At 67.9% G+C, this 14,924-nt stretch overlaps 2 protein-coding genes across 2 annotated transcripts; one reads left to right on the top strand and one right to left on the bottom strand.

The window, feature by feature from the left end:
- Positions 1–614: 614 nt before the first annotated feature.
- On the top strand, positions 615–5,486 carry PAXX (PAXX non-homologous end joining factor). Its single transcript, XM_075905141.1, has 7 exons — positions 615–853; positions 1,406–1,466; positions 2,566–2,612; positions 2,710–2,900; positions 3,857–3,925; positions 4,469–4,562; positions 5,050–5,486. Exons 1-7 carry the CDS (start codon positions 759–761, stop codon positions 5,087–5,089), a joined length of 597 nt encoding a protein of 198 aa, XP_075761256.1. The 5' UTR covers positions 615–758; the 3' UTR covers positions 5,090–5,486.
- Positions 5,487–6,085: 599 nt separating this feature from the next.
- On the bottom strand, positions 6,086–13,484 carry CLIC3 (chloride intracellular channel 3). The gene is made up of 6 exons (XM_075905140.1): positions 13,146–13,484; positions 9,261–9,370; positions 8,608–8,733; positions 8,110–8,216; positions 7,471–7,646; positions 6,086–6,416 (listed from the first exon to the last, which is right to left on the bottom strand). The coding sequence occupies exons 1-6, from the start codon at positions 13,179–13,181 to the stop codon at positions 6,255–6,257; spliced, it is 717 nt and encodes a 238-aa protein (XP_075761255.1). The 5' UTR covers positions 13,182–13,484; the 3' UTR covers positions 6,086–6,254.
- Positions 13,485–14,924: the final 1,440 nt, after the last annotated feature.

A 14,924-nucleotide genomic window follows, 5' to 3' on the forward strand; every position in this document is an offset into this window, starting at 1 on the left:
GAGCCAACAGCCCAGCGGGCTCAGCGCCGCACGGGCACAAGGGGGGGGGGTCCTGCCACACTGAGCAGCCGGGCTTTGAACTGGCGCCTCTCGCAGCTCCAGCTGACGCTCGGGGGGGGGGGGTCGATGCCCCGCGCCCCGCCCCCGCCCCTACCTGTGACAAAGGCCCCGATGCCCTGGACGAAGGCGCGGGACTGGCAGGCCGCGTACTCCGGCAGCGCCTGCTCCGCGGGGAGGGAGGGACGAGAGGTGAGAAAACCACCGACCCCCCCCCCCCCCGCAGCCCCGGGCTGGAGGCGCCGCGCGGGTCTGGGCCCCGATCCCGGGCGGCTCCAGCGGTCCCAGGCTGCCGGGCCCTGCGCCGGGCGGCTGAACAGCGAGTCCTGGGACCGTGCGCCTCGCCCGGCTCCGATCCGAGCCCCCCGATCCACCCACCGGGTGCTCGGCGGCCACGGGGCAGCCCCAGCCCCAGCCCCCCATGGCCGCGAACCCGGCTCCTGCTGCTACCGCCGCCAGCCGGCCCGGGGTGTGTGTGTGGGGGGGGCGGGGCGGTGTGTGTGTGTCCGGGGTCGGTGTGTCGGGGGTGGGGTTGTGCGATCGCTCCCCACGCTCGGCCGGGTTCAGTCCGGAACGGAACCGGTTTCCATTCGGCAGGAGACGCGGAACCCGCCCCTCTACGCTCAGCCTCGCCGCCCGCCCCTTTAAGCGCCCGCCCCGCCCCGCCCCGAGCCGGGCTTCCTGGCCCGAGCCGAGCCGGGATGGCGGAGCCCGCGGGCCCCTTCTGCCCCGTGAGCCACGGGGCCCGCCGCTACCTGAGCTACTGCGCCCCGCCGAGCGGCGGCTTCAACCTCTAGTAGGTGCGGGGGGGCGGGGAGCCAGCCAGAGCCCCCCCGACCCCCCCGTCCGGCGAGCGAGCTCTGCCCCGGGGTCCGCGCTCCCGGGCGGGGGCAGCACGAGGGGGCCGGGGTTCCACAGCCTTGGTAGTGGGGGGCACGAGGGGCTCAGGGCTCGTGGGCTGGGGGGCTCCTGTGCCCCGGGGGGGGGCACGAGGGGCCGGGCACGAGGCAGGGGGGAGCAGTCCCGTCACTGCCCCACGTGGGCTGGGAGGTTTTCCCCAGGGGGAAGCTTTTCTGGTGCCCTGTGCCCATGGTGCCAGCGCCTGCCCCCTGCCCTCGCTTTGGAACCGTTCCCCTCCCTCATAGCCTGCACCGGGCCCTGGGCCCCCTTGGGCCCTCTCCCAGCACTTCCCCCCTTGGGCCAGCGCTGCCGAGTAACGGGCCCGAGGAGGCCGGGATGGGTGGGATTGTGGAGCTGCTGCTGGCAAAGCCCCTAGGCTGCTGCGGTGCCTTCTGCACATGGACGTCAGGTGGAAACAGCCCTTTAGGTTCGTCTCTTCGCTCTCCAGCGTGACCAACGCGAGTGAAGTCTGGAGCACCGATTTCAGCCCGGAGAAGCTGGAAGAACATGTAGGTAATACCTGGCTGGCTGAGATGCTAGTCGCAGCGGGCACCACGCTCTTATAGGGGACCTGCAAACTTGGGGGGGGAGGGGGCAAAGGTGTGTTCAACTTTCCATATAAATTATGAGAGAGCAGGTTTTAAAAGCCATGGGTTAAAAAACAGCAGTTTGGCCCATTTAAAAACATCCCAATTGGTCTGAAAACCAGAAAAAATCATCAGCCCAGAGTGGAAATCTCTAATGATAACTCTGAAGTTTAAAGGGTCGTTCTCCAAACCTTTAGGAGCAATAATTGATATTTATTGTGGCTGTCAAAGTAGGCTTGGCAAAATTCAATGTTAATTTTTATAATGTTGATGGATATCAGGGTTTATTTTTAAGCATTTTTAAAAAAAGATGTTCATGTATTTACATTTTCACTGGTGGGACATTAGTGAAGGCCAAACACTGTTTAATGCCTGATGCTGAGTAAAAAAGTTAAACTTTATAACAAAACAAATTGTCAGTGTCACATGTCAACATACCCAAAGTAAGTTCTCAGGTGATACTTTTCTTACTTGGCCCATCTCTAAACTTTGACTGTTACCCATGGAAATATTTTTTCATGGCTTTATGTGAAATCTACTGAATCTCCCCAGAGCTATGCATAGGTACCTAAATGGGGGATTCAAAGCAGGTACGGAAGTGCTCTTCCTCCCCAGTGGAGAAAGGCACAAGAACCAGTGGCTGGAATTTAACACCAGGAAAACTTTGCTTCGAGATAAGGCCCGCGTGTGTAGTGGTGCAGGCGGCTGTAACTGCGCCCTGCGTGTGCCCCAGCCGGGAGCTTGCTGTCTGCGAGATCCCCCGGCCCAGCAGCCGTCTCGTCGCTAACGATCTCTTTTTCCGGAGGAAGGACCCCTCCTCTCTGCGCTGGATGGAGGTGCCTTGAAATGCCCCTCTACATCCAGGGCCTGGTTTGCCCGTGGCCTGCACCTCGCGTGGCTGCTCACACCGGTGTCCAATCCGCACGTGCTTTGCATCTGTGCTCACTGGTGTCAGGAGCTGCACGTGGCACAGCAGCATCAGGCCCTGTGTGAGCCTGGCTCTGGGGTCTCTCTCTTTCAGGCGGCCCAGAGTGGGATGTCTCCTGGCGATTACAGCAGCAGGTTCAGGTGAGCGCTGGGGTGAGGCCCCCCCCCCCGGGAAGGAATCAGCGGGGCTCGGGCGGGGCTGGAAGCGCCTGTCTCTCTGTGTTGTCTCCCTGCGCAGAGAAGCCTCTGAGCGCCGAGCCGTTACCCTGACGGTGCAGGACAGCAAGGCCACCTTGCAGCTGAAGGAAGGAACCTGGAGCTTGACCTTCAACCTGTTCAAGCTGCCCTGCTCTGAAGCCAGGAAACAGCTGGAGGCCCTGATGTTTGGCTTAGTGGGGTGTGTCAGCAGCCTGGAGAAACGCCTGGCAGGTACTGTGTGTGTGCGCGCGCGTGTGTGCGCGTGTGTGCGCGCGCGTGATTTTTGTCTTGGCAGTGGGGGAGGGGCAAGTGGGGGAGGGGCAAGTCCTATTTGCTGCCCCCTCCTGGCTGGTCGAGGGCAGATTCCCCATTATGGCCCTTGCCGGGGAGGGAAGCTGCCCCTTGGCCATCTACAAGGGAGGTGAATGTTAACAGCGCTTGGAAAACCAGGCTGGGCCAGCCGGTGTGTGGGGAGCGCACTGGGGGGCAGCAGGGCCAGTCCTAACCAATCGGTGGCCCCAGGCCAAGCCAAAAAAAGGGGTCGGGGCCGAAATGCAGTCACGCCCCCCCCCCCCCCCCCACCGCTAAGGCCGGCTCTGTCAGCGGCCGCTTCAAAAGGGCAGCACCGGGCGACCGCCTGGCTCGCATGTCCCTAAGACCAGCTCTGGGGGGCAGCGCCTGCCTGGGGGATGTACTGAGGGGGCTGTGCAGCCCTCTGAGTCTGGGGCAATGGGGCAACTTGCATCCCCTGGGTCTCTCCTGTGTGCAGACCTGGGGGGGGCAGCCCTCCGGCTGGTGCTGCGACGGAGGTGGCGATACTAGGAGCTGTTGCTGGATTGGCTCATAGCCAGGGCCTGCCGGAGCCTCGGTTGGCTGCAGCAGGGTACAGCCTGGGGGTGTTTGCTGGCTGGGCGCAGGCGGATGGGAGGCACCAGCCTGGCGATCCCCGCGGTGCCGGCTGTAAGTACGGCGGGGTGCCCACACCAGCCGTCTGGCACAGCGGCTCCAGCCCTGGGCGTTGGGGGGTGACCCAGGGCAGGCCTAGGAGGAGAGAGCTGCGCGTGGGGCACATGGTGTTTCCAAGTCCAGCTGTGCTAGCATCACTGGGAGGGACCAACCACTGCATGCACCAGGGAGCCCTGGGCCGTGTGCGCCTCCCTGGGGCCGACCCTGTCGCCTTCTCTTAGCCGCAGAGGACGCTGCTGCTGCTGCTGGGCCGTGCAGTCCGGAGAAGAGCCAAAGGCTGCTGATCCCAGGTACGGGTGGGGCCGGGCTGCCGTTTGTGCCACATACCGTGCACTTGACACCACGGCTCCCCGTTAATTGCCTGCCCTCCCCCCGCCTTAGTGCCAGGCCGGGCTCACAGGCTGCCACGGCTCCAGGGAATTGAAGTCCCCTTCGATGGCGACACTAACTCAGCCACGTGGCACGTGCCGTGCCTGACACCCATGACAAGTGTCCCCCGCGGGCCAGCGTGGCTCTGGCGTCCCTCCCCGTGGCTCTGGCATGGGAACGTTGCTGGGCACAAACGATCCTGCTCTCCAGCCAGGGCTGCTCCATCATCCTGATGACAGCCCGGAGCTCCCTTACTGCTCCCCAAGGCACCCACCGCGGGGACAGAACTGGGACCCGCCTGCCCCAAAGCCCCGGCTTGGTGTGGCCCTAGTGGCTCAGGGACACACACGGACCCCACAGGTGGGTCTGGCTCCCAGGCCAAGTCAATGCAGCCTGGTGTCCCCCGAGGAGCTTGGGCCTGGCCGGGGCAGCGCTGTGACCCCGGCTCCCACCCTTCCCAGCAGAGCTGAGCCCCGGGAAGAGCAGGGGAGGCGGCTCGGCGCTGGCGGCCAAGAGACGAGGCCCAGGCGAGTCCCTCATTAACCCCGGATTCAAAAGGTATTTTCTCCCAGCTGCTCTGGTCCCTGCGGGCGGCCCAGTGCCCTGCGGTGGCCACCTGGAGCCAGGCTGGGGGGATGGGCTGCTCCGCTGCCCGGCAGCCTGGATCCCGAGGGCTTGTGCCAGGGCTGGGGGGTGCCCACGAGGCTTGTGGGTTGGCTTGTCCTGGTGCCGCAGCGACTCAGCCCCACCCCCGTTGGCCGTTTCTGGCCAGACGTGCGGACTGGGCCCCCCATCCCTTATTACTGCAGACCCGGGGGAGGCTCTGTCAGCCCGGGCCAGCCCCTGCTCGGGGGGGTCGCCTCCTACCTGCCCTGTGGGTGGACAGCGGGCACCACGTCAGGGCTGCGGTTCTGTCCCAGCCTCGTATCTGAGGGAGCCTGGCGGGGGGGGGGAGGGTTGGAGAGGGTTGAGCTGGGAGGGGGGGAGCAGGAGGCCGGGGGGGGGTCTGGTTTTTAGCAAGCTGGCAACCCTCCTTCTCTCCCAGTAAAAAGGCACCGAGCGGGGTGGATTTCGAAGACTCCTGACCCAGCCTGGGCTGGGCCCGCCGCCGTGGCCACCTTAACGAAGCTTTTTAACGAGCCGACTGGGGTTTGCCTGTGAAGTTCTAGCCTCTTCCAGCACCGACCCTCCGCTCAGCCACAGCCGGGGAGCGGCCAGGCTAGGCACCCTCCTGCCGGCCGTGCCCTGGGCTGGGGAGCAGAGCCTGCCGTGGACGCCGTGGCCTGGGCTCCGGGCAGTCGCCTCGCGGCTCTAGCTGCGCCCGCCAGAGCGAGCGAAAGCCCCGGGCTACCCGGCGGCTCCCTGCTCCAGCGGCTCCGTGCTGGTCGGGAGTGACTCTAGTGACTTTGCCACCCAGGTTTTCACTCCACGCTGTGTCTACAACCTCCCCTCAATAAACCCGGCTCCCGCCTGCTCTGCTGCTCTCCTGGTAGCTCCTGCTCTCCGGGCCCAGCCGCGGCTGCCTAGGGCTGGGCCGGCTGTAGGGTGCCAAGGATCGGGGTGGGTCTCAACGCTTTCTGCAGGGCTTGGGGGAGGACGTGGCCATGGAGGGGGGGTTTGCACAAGAGCCCCCACGGCCGGCTGGTCGCTCACCGGCTGCCTGAGCATTTATTGAGCTGTAAAGGCTCGGGCACGTGGAGGCCCCCTCCCTTCCCACGTAGAAGTGGGGGGGGGGGGGGGGGGGCGACAAACTCGTTCCTGGACTGGCCAGAGGGGATCACCTGCTGGGAGCCAGGAGCTGCCTGCCCGTCCCTGCCTGGCACCGCTGGAGTCCAGCTGCCGCCCCTGCGCAGAGCTACATCGGCAGAGCGATGCCACGGCCTCAGCCCTGACTGCACCAGCCAGCCCCTGCCCCAGGCCCCACACCCCTGCCCCACAGGGCTCTGGGCTGGTCCTGGGGGGAGGGGGGGGAGCTGGGGGGTGTGCCAGCGTGGGCCCCTCTGCCCGGGGGTGCAGGTGCCAGATGGTTTCAACAGGACGTCACACTCTGCATCCATCCATCCCAGTGAGAAAACGGGACGTTCTATTGGCTTGTTCTATTGTCTCCCTTTGTGTCCCAAACAGGAAGCTCAAACGCTGGACCGTCCGGTTCAGAACTGGGCCCCGGGCAGCCCTAGGGCCAGGCCGGGCATGGCAGCCTCAGGCCCCGCTCTGCCCAGGCAGCGTGAGCAGGGCAGCCCCAGGCCGGGCCTACTTGAGCGGCCGGGCCACGGCGCGATAGGCCTGCAGGATCTCCGCGCTGGTGGGGCAGCTGTAGGTGAACTCCTGGGCCTCGCGGGCGCTGTCCAGGTAGCGCCAGACGCCGCGCAGCTCCCGCGGGATCCCCAGCTGCCGGTAGTGTTGGCACACGAGCTGGGGACAGAGCGGGGGTGACGGGCTAGCGTGTCCCCACGGCCCACGCCCCCTCCTGCCCCAGGCCCCACACCCCTGCCCCACAGGGCTCTGGGCTGGCCCCACACGGCACCCCCACTGACCTGCCAACCCCCATTAGCTCCTACCCCCACAACTAGCCTGCCTGGCCTGGGGTGCCCTGCTCCCCCACAGCTCGGGGTTTGCTCTCACCCCTCCCCACTCTGACTCCCCCCGCCACCTCAGCCTGACTTGTCCCTGCCCTCTCGGCTATCGCCCCCCCCCATTCCCCCAGTGTGACCCAGCCTGGGCCAGGCCTGCCTCAGCCACCGCACCTGCCTCTGGGCCCCCTCTCAGCCCTCCCCATGTGCAGAGCTGGCTTGGGGGGCTGGGATTTGTTCCTATGTCTGGGAAACCCCCCCCGGCCCGGGGGCGCTGGCTATCGCAGAACGGGGGCGGTAGGGGCCGGGCGAGGCTGTACCGGTGGGGACCAGTGGTTGGGGATGTTGGTGGTTGAGGGGGCGTTGGGTGCAGGGATGCTAGAGGCGGGGGGAGCATACAGGTTGGGGGCTGGTTGTCTACAGCTGGCAGTAGCTGTGGGGGGCCGGCGTGGGTAAGGGTGGAGGGGCTGGTGATGGTGTGGGGCTGGGGCTGGGCAAGGCCCTGGAGGAACTGCCTAGATGGGGTGGAGGGGCTGGTGGTGGCAGGGGGACCCTCTGACTGGGCCGGCGGGCTGTGGGGGTCCCACATGGATGGGGCTGGCAGGGGCTGAATGGGGGGGTCCCACATGGCTAGGGGAGGCGGGGCAGGCGGGGGGGGTCCCACGTGGCTGGGGGGGTCCCACGTGGCTAGTGGAGGCGGGGCAGGCGGGGGGGGTCCCACGTGGCTGGGGGGTCCCACATGGCTAGGGGAGGCGGGGCAGGCGGGGGGGGTCCCACGTGGCTGGGGGGGTCCCACGTGGCTAGTGGAGGCGGGGCAGGCGGGGGGGGTCCCACGTGGCTGGGGGGTCCCACATGGCTGGGGGAGGCGGGGCTGGCGGGGGGGGTCCCGCGCTCACCTGGATGATGTTCAGCTTGGGCAGGAGGCTGCAGTCGGGCAGGGTGAGCTGGTCGCCGTCCAGGAAGCGGCGGGGGGAGAGGGTGAGTCCGGGGTCCCGCCCCAGCTCGTGCTCCAGGGGGGTGCACAGGTACCGGTCCAGCTTCAGCAGGGCCTTGAGCAGGTTCCTCTGCAGCGCTGGGGGGGGGGGGGAGAAAGAGCATCACTGCACAGCTGCCCCCTGCCGGGGGGGGGGATGACGCCTCACTCTACTCCCCAATCCCCACGCAGAGGCTGGGGGCTGGCACGTTGCCTGTGGCTGGAGCCCATCCCACACCCCCAAATTCACTCATCCCCCCAGGATGGGGCAGCGCCCGAGTAAACCCCCCAGCAGGGCCCTGTGGCCTCGGCCAGCCCCTCACTGGGTGCCATGGGCGGGGCAGCGCAGCATGTGTTGGGGGGGGAGGGGAGGGGAGCCCCTCCACTGCCAGCCCCCCCGTGCCCCCAGCTGATGCCTGACAAGGGGAGAGGGCCTGGCCTTGTGCTGCCAGGAGCGCACCGGCCTCCAGGAGCCCAGCAGGGGAGGGGGCACAGGCCCAGGGCGCTGGCGGGGGCAGCGGGGCCCCCCCCCCGACTTTCCCCCTGAGCAGTCGCCGCTCACCCTCGTCCTGGGCGGGTTGCGGGTTCTTGACGAAGGCGGAGAACTTGAGGAAGACGTCGATCCCGGCCGTGCTGGACGCCGCGTACCGGGGAGCCAGGCTGGGGAAGCTGGGGGGGGGGCAAAGGGAGAGTGAATAAGGGGGGATGGGGGGGCTGGAGCTCTACCCCTGCCCCTTTGCCCTGGGCCCAAAGCTCCCTGGGATGCCTGAGACCCGCCCTTCCCCCCGCAGCGCCCTGCTGGGTCACCTCACTGGACCCCTCCCCCCTCCCCAGTTCCCCCCATCCTGCTGGCTCGCCTCCCTTGCCACCTCCCCCTCCCTCATCCATGGTTCCCCCCCCCCCCCGGTCCCACCTGTGTCTGCTTTGCCCTCCCAACCTGGCTGCCTGGCCCCTTGCCGCCCGTCTTTACCCCCCCTCTGGATTGAGGCCCCCCCCGCCCGGCCTCCCCTGGGGGGGCTGAGCGCTCACTGTGCCCCCCATCTCCGGCTGACCCCCTTACTTTGGGGGGCCCAGCGTCTCCTCCAGGAACTCCTCGATCTTGTTGGTGTCCGTTTTGGGCTCCCCGTTGTACAGCAGCACGGGCAGCTGGGCCCCTGGGGCAAAATCCTTCAGCACGTCCAGGGCCCTGCAGGGAGGCGGGGACGTGGCCAAGGGGCTCGCTGGGCACCCTGCTCCGGGGCGCAGGCAGCTGCTGCCCGCGTGCCGCGGGGGCTCGGCCGGGCTGCCGGTGGCCGGCTATTGGCTCGCGCTGCCCGGCAGGAGCCAGGCCCAGCTGCCCACGAGGCCCATGGCAGAGTCCCAGGGCTGCTCCCCCCACAGAGCCTGCCCACCAACGGCCCAACTGCGGGGGGCCCCCTCCAGCCTCCAGCCGGGGGGCGGGTGCCCGGGAGCCCAGCCGTGCCAAGGGGCTGCCCTCAGGATGTGACAGACGGACGCTGCTCCCTTGGCACTGCCGCTGGGGCACACGGTGGGGTTGCAGCCTGATGCCACCAGACAGCAGCCACGTTCCCAGCCCCCCAGCTCTGTGCAGTCGGGGAGCGGGCAGCCTTGCCTCGGCCGGGCAGACGCCCCAGGAGAAGGCGTTGGGGGCTGGCAGGGTGTTAGGGGTGGGGGGGGTAGCACCCTTGGGCCATGGTCTCATGGCTGCCTCACCGCTTCATGTCCACTGTGGTCAGAGTAAAGGGGATCCCCTTGAGCAGTAGAATCATGACGAGGCGCTGGCAGAAGGGGCAGTGCCCGATGCTCTCCCCGTCGTCGCTGGCCTGGGGGGACAGCGCAGAGCCTGGTGAGTGGGCACGGCGGCCCTGGCGGTGCCCACCCAGCGGCGCCCGCGCTCCCAGGCGGCGCCAGGCTCAGGTTTCGGCGCCAGCCCCCAGAGCTGGCCGAGGGCAGGGGGGTAGGTGCCCTGCTGGCACAGCACTGCACAAACTGCACCTGGCCGGGCAGGGCGCCAGGCTGGCAGGAGCCTCGGCCCAGCTGAGGGTGGCGCAGGCAGGCCAGGCCCAGGGAGTGTGTGCGGAGCAGATGGGCCCGTCTCTCTAGTCTCAGGGCGGATGCTGGGGGCTGGTTGCAGCTGGTCAGGCCCGGCCCCCTAGTCACACCCAGGGCTCCAGCAGCCCGGGACAAGTTCTCGCTGGGTCTGGAGCCGGCGAAGCGGAGCCCGAAGACCAGGCGCAGAAACGTGCTGGGGGGCGGCAGAGCCAGCGGGTCCCACCCTGCTCAGCAGGGGCTGAACCAGGCCTGGGCGCTACTAGCCAAGGGGCCAGCCAGTGGCCGGAGAAACAGTGTCCAGCGGGTCCCTGGTTCCAAGGCCAGAGGGGATCGTGGGGAGCCCGCCGCTGGGCCTCCCGGGGGTACGACCCTGCCCCCAAGCACTCCCCAGAGCAGAGCTGCGAGGGAGCCAGCAGCTGCTGGACAAGGGGAGGGGGGAGGGGGGGGAAGAGCTGCAGCACCTGCGGGCTCCAAGTGGCTCCAGTCTGCCCAGGGCTCCGGTTTGGGTCCGTGGCGCTCAGCACCCACCGTGCAAACGCGGCCGGTGATGGAGACGCCCCCACCTCAGCGCGGCCAGACTGGGTCAGCCCAACGGGCCAGCCGGCCCAGGGCCCTGCCTGCCCGCAGCGCCCAGCACACAACAGGGCATCCTCCCGGGAGCCCTCCCGTCACCCACCTGCAGCCAGAGGCCAGGGCCCCATCCCTACCTGGCTCGTAGCCATTGGTGGCCCTAACCCCGGGAATCCAGCCAGCCCTTTTTGGAGCAACCCAGCTGGGTGGTTGTGCTGGCTCAGTGCCCTCCCCTTAAGGCTGTGCCTGACGGCCAGTCCGCACGCGGCCGGGGGCACAGATCTGTTCAGTCATAAACTGGGCCCAAGTGACCCCTCGGCCTGGTTAAGCTGGACAGCCTGGGCGCCGTGTGCCTGCCGCGAGGGCCGGTTTGCTGAGCCTGGAGTCTGGTGACTCTTATCTGAGTCCCCACCGATCTGTCAACATCCTCCCTGAATTGCGGGCCCCAGAGCGGGCTGCAGGCGGGCAGGTCACCTCGCCGCGCCGCTCAAGGGTCATGCCTCTTGTTCGGCGCTGCCCCAGCTCAGCCAACGGGCCACGCGCTAGGCGGCGCGCACCAGCCCCAGTGGGTTGTGCTTGGGCGTGAGCCCGTCGCGTTCGGTGCGGCACACGCGGCCTCGAGCCAGCGAGGCCGTCACTGCGCATTGCGGGGAGCAGAAAGGCAGAATATCCAGCAAGGTGCCCTGCGGGGGGCCCTGCCGCAGGCTAAACCATAGACCCCAAGGTGCTTTGTACAGTGATTTCATCCCCTACATTGACCCCTCTGTGGCCAGTCTGCAAATCAACCAGCCCAGTAACCCCCCGACGTGCAAACCTCCGAGTGGCCCAGGGCCAGTCCCCCACGGCCGTGCAGGCGACCTGGACGTGGGACTCCGGCAGGAGCAGGAGACGTCCAAGGGTAACACCAGTCGAGGTGCCCCTGGCTAGCTGTACAGAACGTGAGATCCGTGAGCGCTGAGCCGTGGAGGGCACCTTCCCTGGGACAGTCACAAAGGGCTTCACCCCGCCGCGGGGCCGGCCACAAATCACAAGCACTCGAAGGGTTGGGTGTGTTTGTTTCAGTGTTGCACAATGTTACCAGGTGGGTGGGGCTTGAAAAGCACCACAAACATGTTGGCTAATGTGTGGACAGTCCCTTATTGACTCAAACCTCTCGGCTGCCTGGGGGAGGCAGGTGTTTATTGCTAGGCCTTATTTGATGGCTGGGGAAACTGAGGCATGCAGCTGCCGTGTCTTGCCCAAGGTGACACAGCACCCAGTGGCAGAAACAGCAGCCCCAGCTCCTGCCTCCCAGCCGTTGAGGCTCACACGACGCTCCAGCCGCATCCCACCGAGCCCACAGCCAGCAGTCGTCAGGGCCAGAGAGCGGAACAGCAGCACGAATTCCAGCAGGGCGCAGTCGGCCTGCCAGCCCCACAGCCCCCCGCCGCCTCCTTGCCCTACACCGAGGCCTGGGACTGCCACGCGCTGTTCCGCCCCAGAGGTGGCTGCACGGCCGTGGGGGGGAGTGGAGGAGGAGAGCCGGGCCGGCTGACGTCCGCAACACGGTGGGAGCCTCCTGGATGGCAGGGGCTGCTGAGAACTTCTGTTTGCTTGGGGGCTGCCTGCAGTAGGGGCTGGGCAGGGGCGCGCCGCTCCCCCCGCCGACCCCGGGACATTGGCCTCCTGCCTTGGCGGTGGCAGGTGGCAGCCAGAAACTGGGGGCGGGGGGGGGGGACAGGAGGGGGAGGGGAGGGGAGAGGGGAGGGGAGGGGGGCTTCCGGTGTAGCAGGAACTCAGCAGGCGGCTTCGCTCAAGTGACGCTCCGAGGCTTGGGCAGTGGGGCCTGGGCTCCTGCCCCCGCCCCCCCCCCCCCCCGCAGGGGCACACGGCCGCTGCAGAGCCTGGCGGGGGAGCTGCGGGGGCCAGAGCCCTGCGCCTGGCAGCAAAGGGAAGGTCCAGGCTTTGCTAGAGGCATGGAGAGGGGGGGTCGTCAGGACCCGTGTTCCCTTCCCAGGGAGCCCCGGGGTGCAGTGGCCACGCCCAGCACTGGCAGAACCTTGGAATCACTGGAATGCGCCCCACTGCACCGGGCATGCGCCGACACCCCCCACACGCGGGCATATGCCCAGATGCCCCCCGCTCCTACCCCACTGCACCGGGCATACACCCAGATACCAGGAACCCTCCATTCCCCTAGAGCTGGGCAACATTTTTCAACCAAAACTTTTTCTCAGCCAGAAATGCAGATTTGGTGACACCAGAATCTTTTTTCACGTCAGTTTCAGCAAATTGTTTTGGTAAAAACCAGCAAACAAACCAACCCACAAACCCCCCCCCCCCCCCATATGAAAAAGTTTCAATATTTTGACTCTAACTTTTTGTTTAGAAATTTCCTCTAATTTTATTTTCAAAAAATGCAAACGCACGAGACGCCCGGACGTGAAACCAGCCGTGGCCCCGGCTCTGGCGGGAAACCACTTTTGCTTTTTGATTCACCAAACTTTCATTTTCGTTTTTGCCCCAAGTGACTGTTGCCTTCCCGCGCCAAGGCCCCCCCCCCCCACTCCCCAGCGCTGCGCAGCGAGCCAGGGCCAGGCCGCAGGGAGGGGCCTCTGGGCTAGTCGCCCTGGCTCATTTTCAGAACAGCTGAGCGCCCAGGGCCCCAGGAATTCAGCTCCAGGTGCCTGGGTGCCCCCCAGGCTCACTGGCCACCCTGCTCTGTGGGCGCGGGCCAAGCCGGGGGCAGGCGCTGTCCGTGGGGCAGAGGAGCCACGGCCGGGCGCCCGGAGGTGATTTCCATGCAGTGGCTGCGGGACGCTCCTGCCCGCTGCACCTTTGCCGCGCTGGGTCTCAGCTCCGAGATTATTCCCACCCCGCCCCCACTGCCCGGGCTGGTCCCACTCGCTAGTGACACGCGGTTCCCTCCGGGCCAGCGACGTGCTGCCCACAGCCCCAGCCAGCCCCGCGCCGTGTCCCCGCCGGAGCCGCTCTCACCTTGACAAAGAGCTGGACCTTGGGGGGCTCGGCCATCCTCTGCCGGCTGCTGCGGGGGCAGGCGATCCTGCGAACGCAGGCTCAGGCAGGCTCTTTGCAGCTGTGCCGGCGCACCTCCGAGTGCATTCCTCCCCGGGGAGGTGCAGCATGCCGGCCGGGAAGGCTTCTCCTCCCAGTTCCTGCCCAGAAACTCACCGGAGCGCCGGTGCCACCCACCTTGGGGGCACAGCCCTGGGAGCTCTCTGGAGCGTCAGGGCCACCAGGCGACACCCGCCCCATGCAGCAGCCCTCAGGCCACGTGCTGCCACCGTGGCCCGGAGAGGCCACAGCCCGATGGCACGCGAGAGCGAAGGGGGAACGAAGCACCGAGAGGAGGGAGAAGGGAGCCGTGTGCCGGAGCCGGGGGCTCTGATATCACAAGCCGGGCTCGTGGGACGGGCTCCCTGCGTCTGAGCTTTTCTCCTCAGCCCCGAGCACCGGAAACCGCCACGGAGCGGCCTTGACGTTCCCCCAGTTTGCAAGGCCTGGTACTGCACCGTGGGCAGGGCCTCGGGCCCCTGGCAGCCCGGGAGCCAGGGGATGGGCCTCCAGCTGCCCCCAGAGCGCGGCTGGCAGGGCTGAGGCCGGGGCAGGTCTCGCCTGCTGGCTGAGGGGCAGAGTCAGGGCCTGGAAGCGTCGGCTCCTTTGCCGGCTCGGTGCCTGGAGGTCAGGCTGCCTGACCAGCGAGACTGGGCAGAAGGGCAGGAGACCCGGGGGCGGAGAGACAGGGCCGGGGAGGGGGCTCGCCAAAGCAAGGCCGTGGCAGCACCAGGAGGCCCGTGGTGGGTCAGCCGGTGGCCAGGGGCTGAGAGCTCGGGTCTGGGGCAGCCGCGGTGGGGGGCAGCGGAGCTGAGGGGCGGGGGAGCTGAGAGTGGGGGAGCCTGGGGCAGTGGAGCTGAGGGGCGGGAGAGCTCAGGGCGGGGGGGCCTGGGGCAGCGGAGCTGAGGGGCAGGGGAGCTCAGGGCGGGGGGCCCTGGGGCAGCAGAGCTGGGGGCGGGGGAGCTGGGGGCAGGGGAGCTGAGAGTGGGGGAGCCTGGGGCAGGGGAGCTGGGGGCGGGGGGGCCTGGGGCGGGGGAGCCTGGGGCAGGGGAGCTGGGGGCGGGGGAGCTGAGAGTGGGGGAGCCTGGGGCAGGGGAGCTGGGGGTCGGGGGGCCTGGGACAGGCCGTGGCACGACTGGGGGGGGGGGGAGCGAGGCAGCGCGTGGCCAGAGTTCACCCTGGGCCCAGACCGTGGCGCTTCCCAGCCTGTCGTGGGGCTGACCCTGCAAACCCGCGGTGGGGGGGCCTCCGACAGGCCTGGGAGAGGAGGTGAGGGGGCAGCCAGGTGGGACAGGGCCCCCCCCCCGGGACTCTGCTCTAGCTCCCCGACAGGAGGGGGACGACCAAGCAGCGTCTCGGTACGAACCTTGGGCGGGAGGGGCCTAGGGGGTTCAGCCCCCCCGAAGGGGGCCAAGGGGGCAGGAGGCTCGGGGCCGGGTGCCCTCATCCAGCCCCTTGAACCTGCCTTGCTGCTTCGTGAGCCCGGCTGGGAGCGTGTCCCCCTCCGGCTCCTGCCTGCCCCGCGGCCCCCGGGTGCAGCACCTCCCCGTCACCTCTGCCATACCCGGGGAGGGCGAGCGCCTCAGCCGGCATAACCAGTCTGCCTCCTCTGCAGCCTGCGCCGCTGAGTGACACCACGGCTGCCGCCCTGCCTGCCACGCGGCTCCTTCCTCACGGGCCTGGTGCAATCCCTGGAGCGCC

Source organism: Pelodiscus sinensis, chromosome 22 (genome assembly GCF_049634645.1).
Source record: "Pelodiscus sinensis isolate JC-2024 chromosome 22, ASM4963464v1, whole genome shotgun sequence".
In the NCBI taxonomy this organism is placed as follows: domain Eukaryota; kingdom Metazoa; phylum Chordata; order Testudines; family Trionychidae; genus Pelodiscus; species Pelodiscus sinensis.

Coding starts and splice junctions, on each gene's coding strand:
- PAXX (XM_075905141.1), top strand. CDS start 759: ATGGCGGAGCCCGCGGGCCCCTTCTGCCCCGTGAGCCACGGGGCCCGC. Junction 3,926..4,468: donor CCAAAGGCTGCTGATCCCAG/GTACGGGTGGGG, acceptor CCTTCCCAGCAG/AGCTGAGCCCCGGGAAGAGC. Junction 4,563..5,049: donor ATTAACCCCGGATTCAAAAG/GTATTTTCTCCC, acceptor CTTCTCTCCCAG/TAAAAAGGCACCGAGCGGGG.
- CLIC3 (XM_075905140.1), bottom strand. CDS start 13,181: ATGGCCGAGCCCCCCAAGGTCCAGCTCTTTGTCAAG. Junction 8,217..8,607: donor GAGACGCTGGGCCCCCCAAA/GTAAGGGGGTCA, acceptor CCCCCCCCCCAG/CTTCCCCAGCCTGGCTCCCC. Junction 6,417..7,470: donor CCAAGCTGAACATCATCCAG/GTGAGCGCGGGA, acceptor CTCTGTCCCCAG/CTCGTGTGCCAACACTACCG.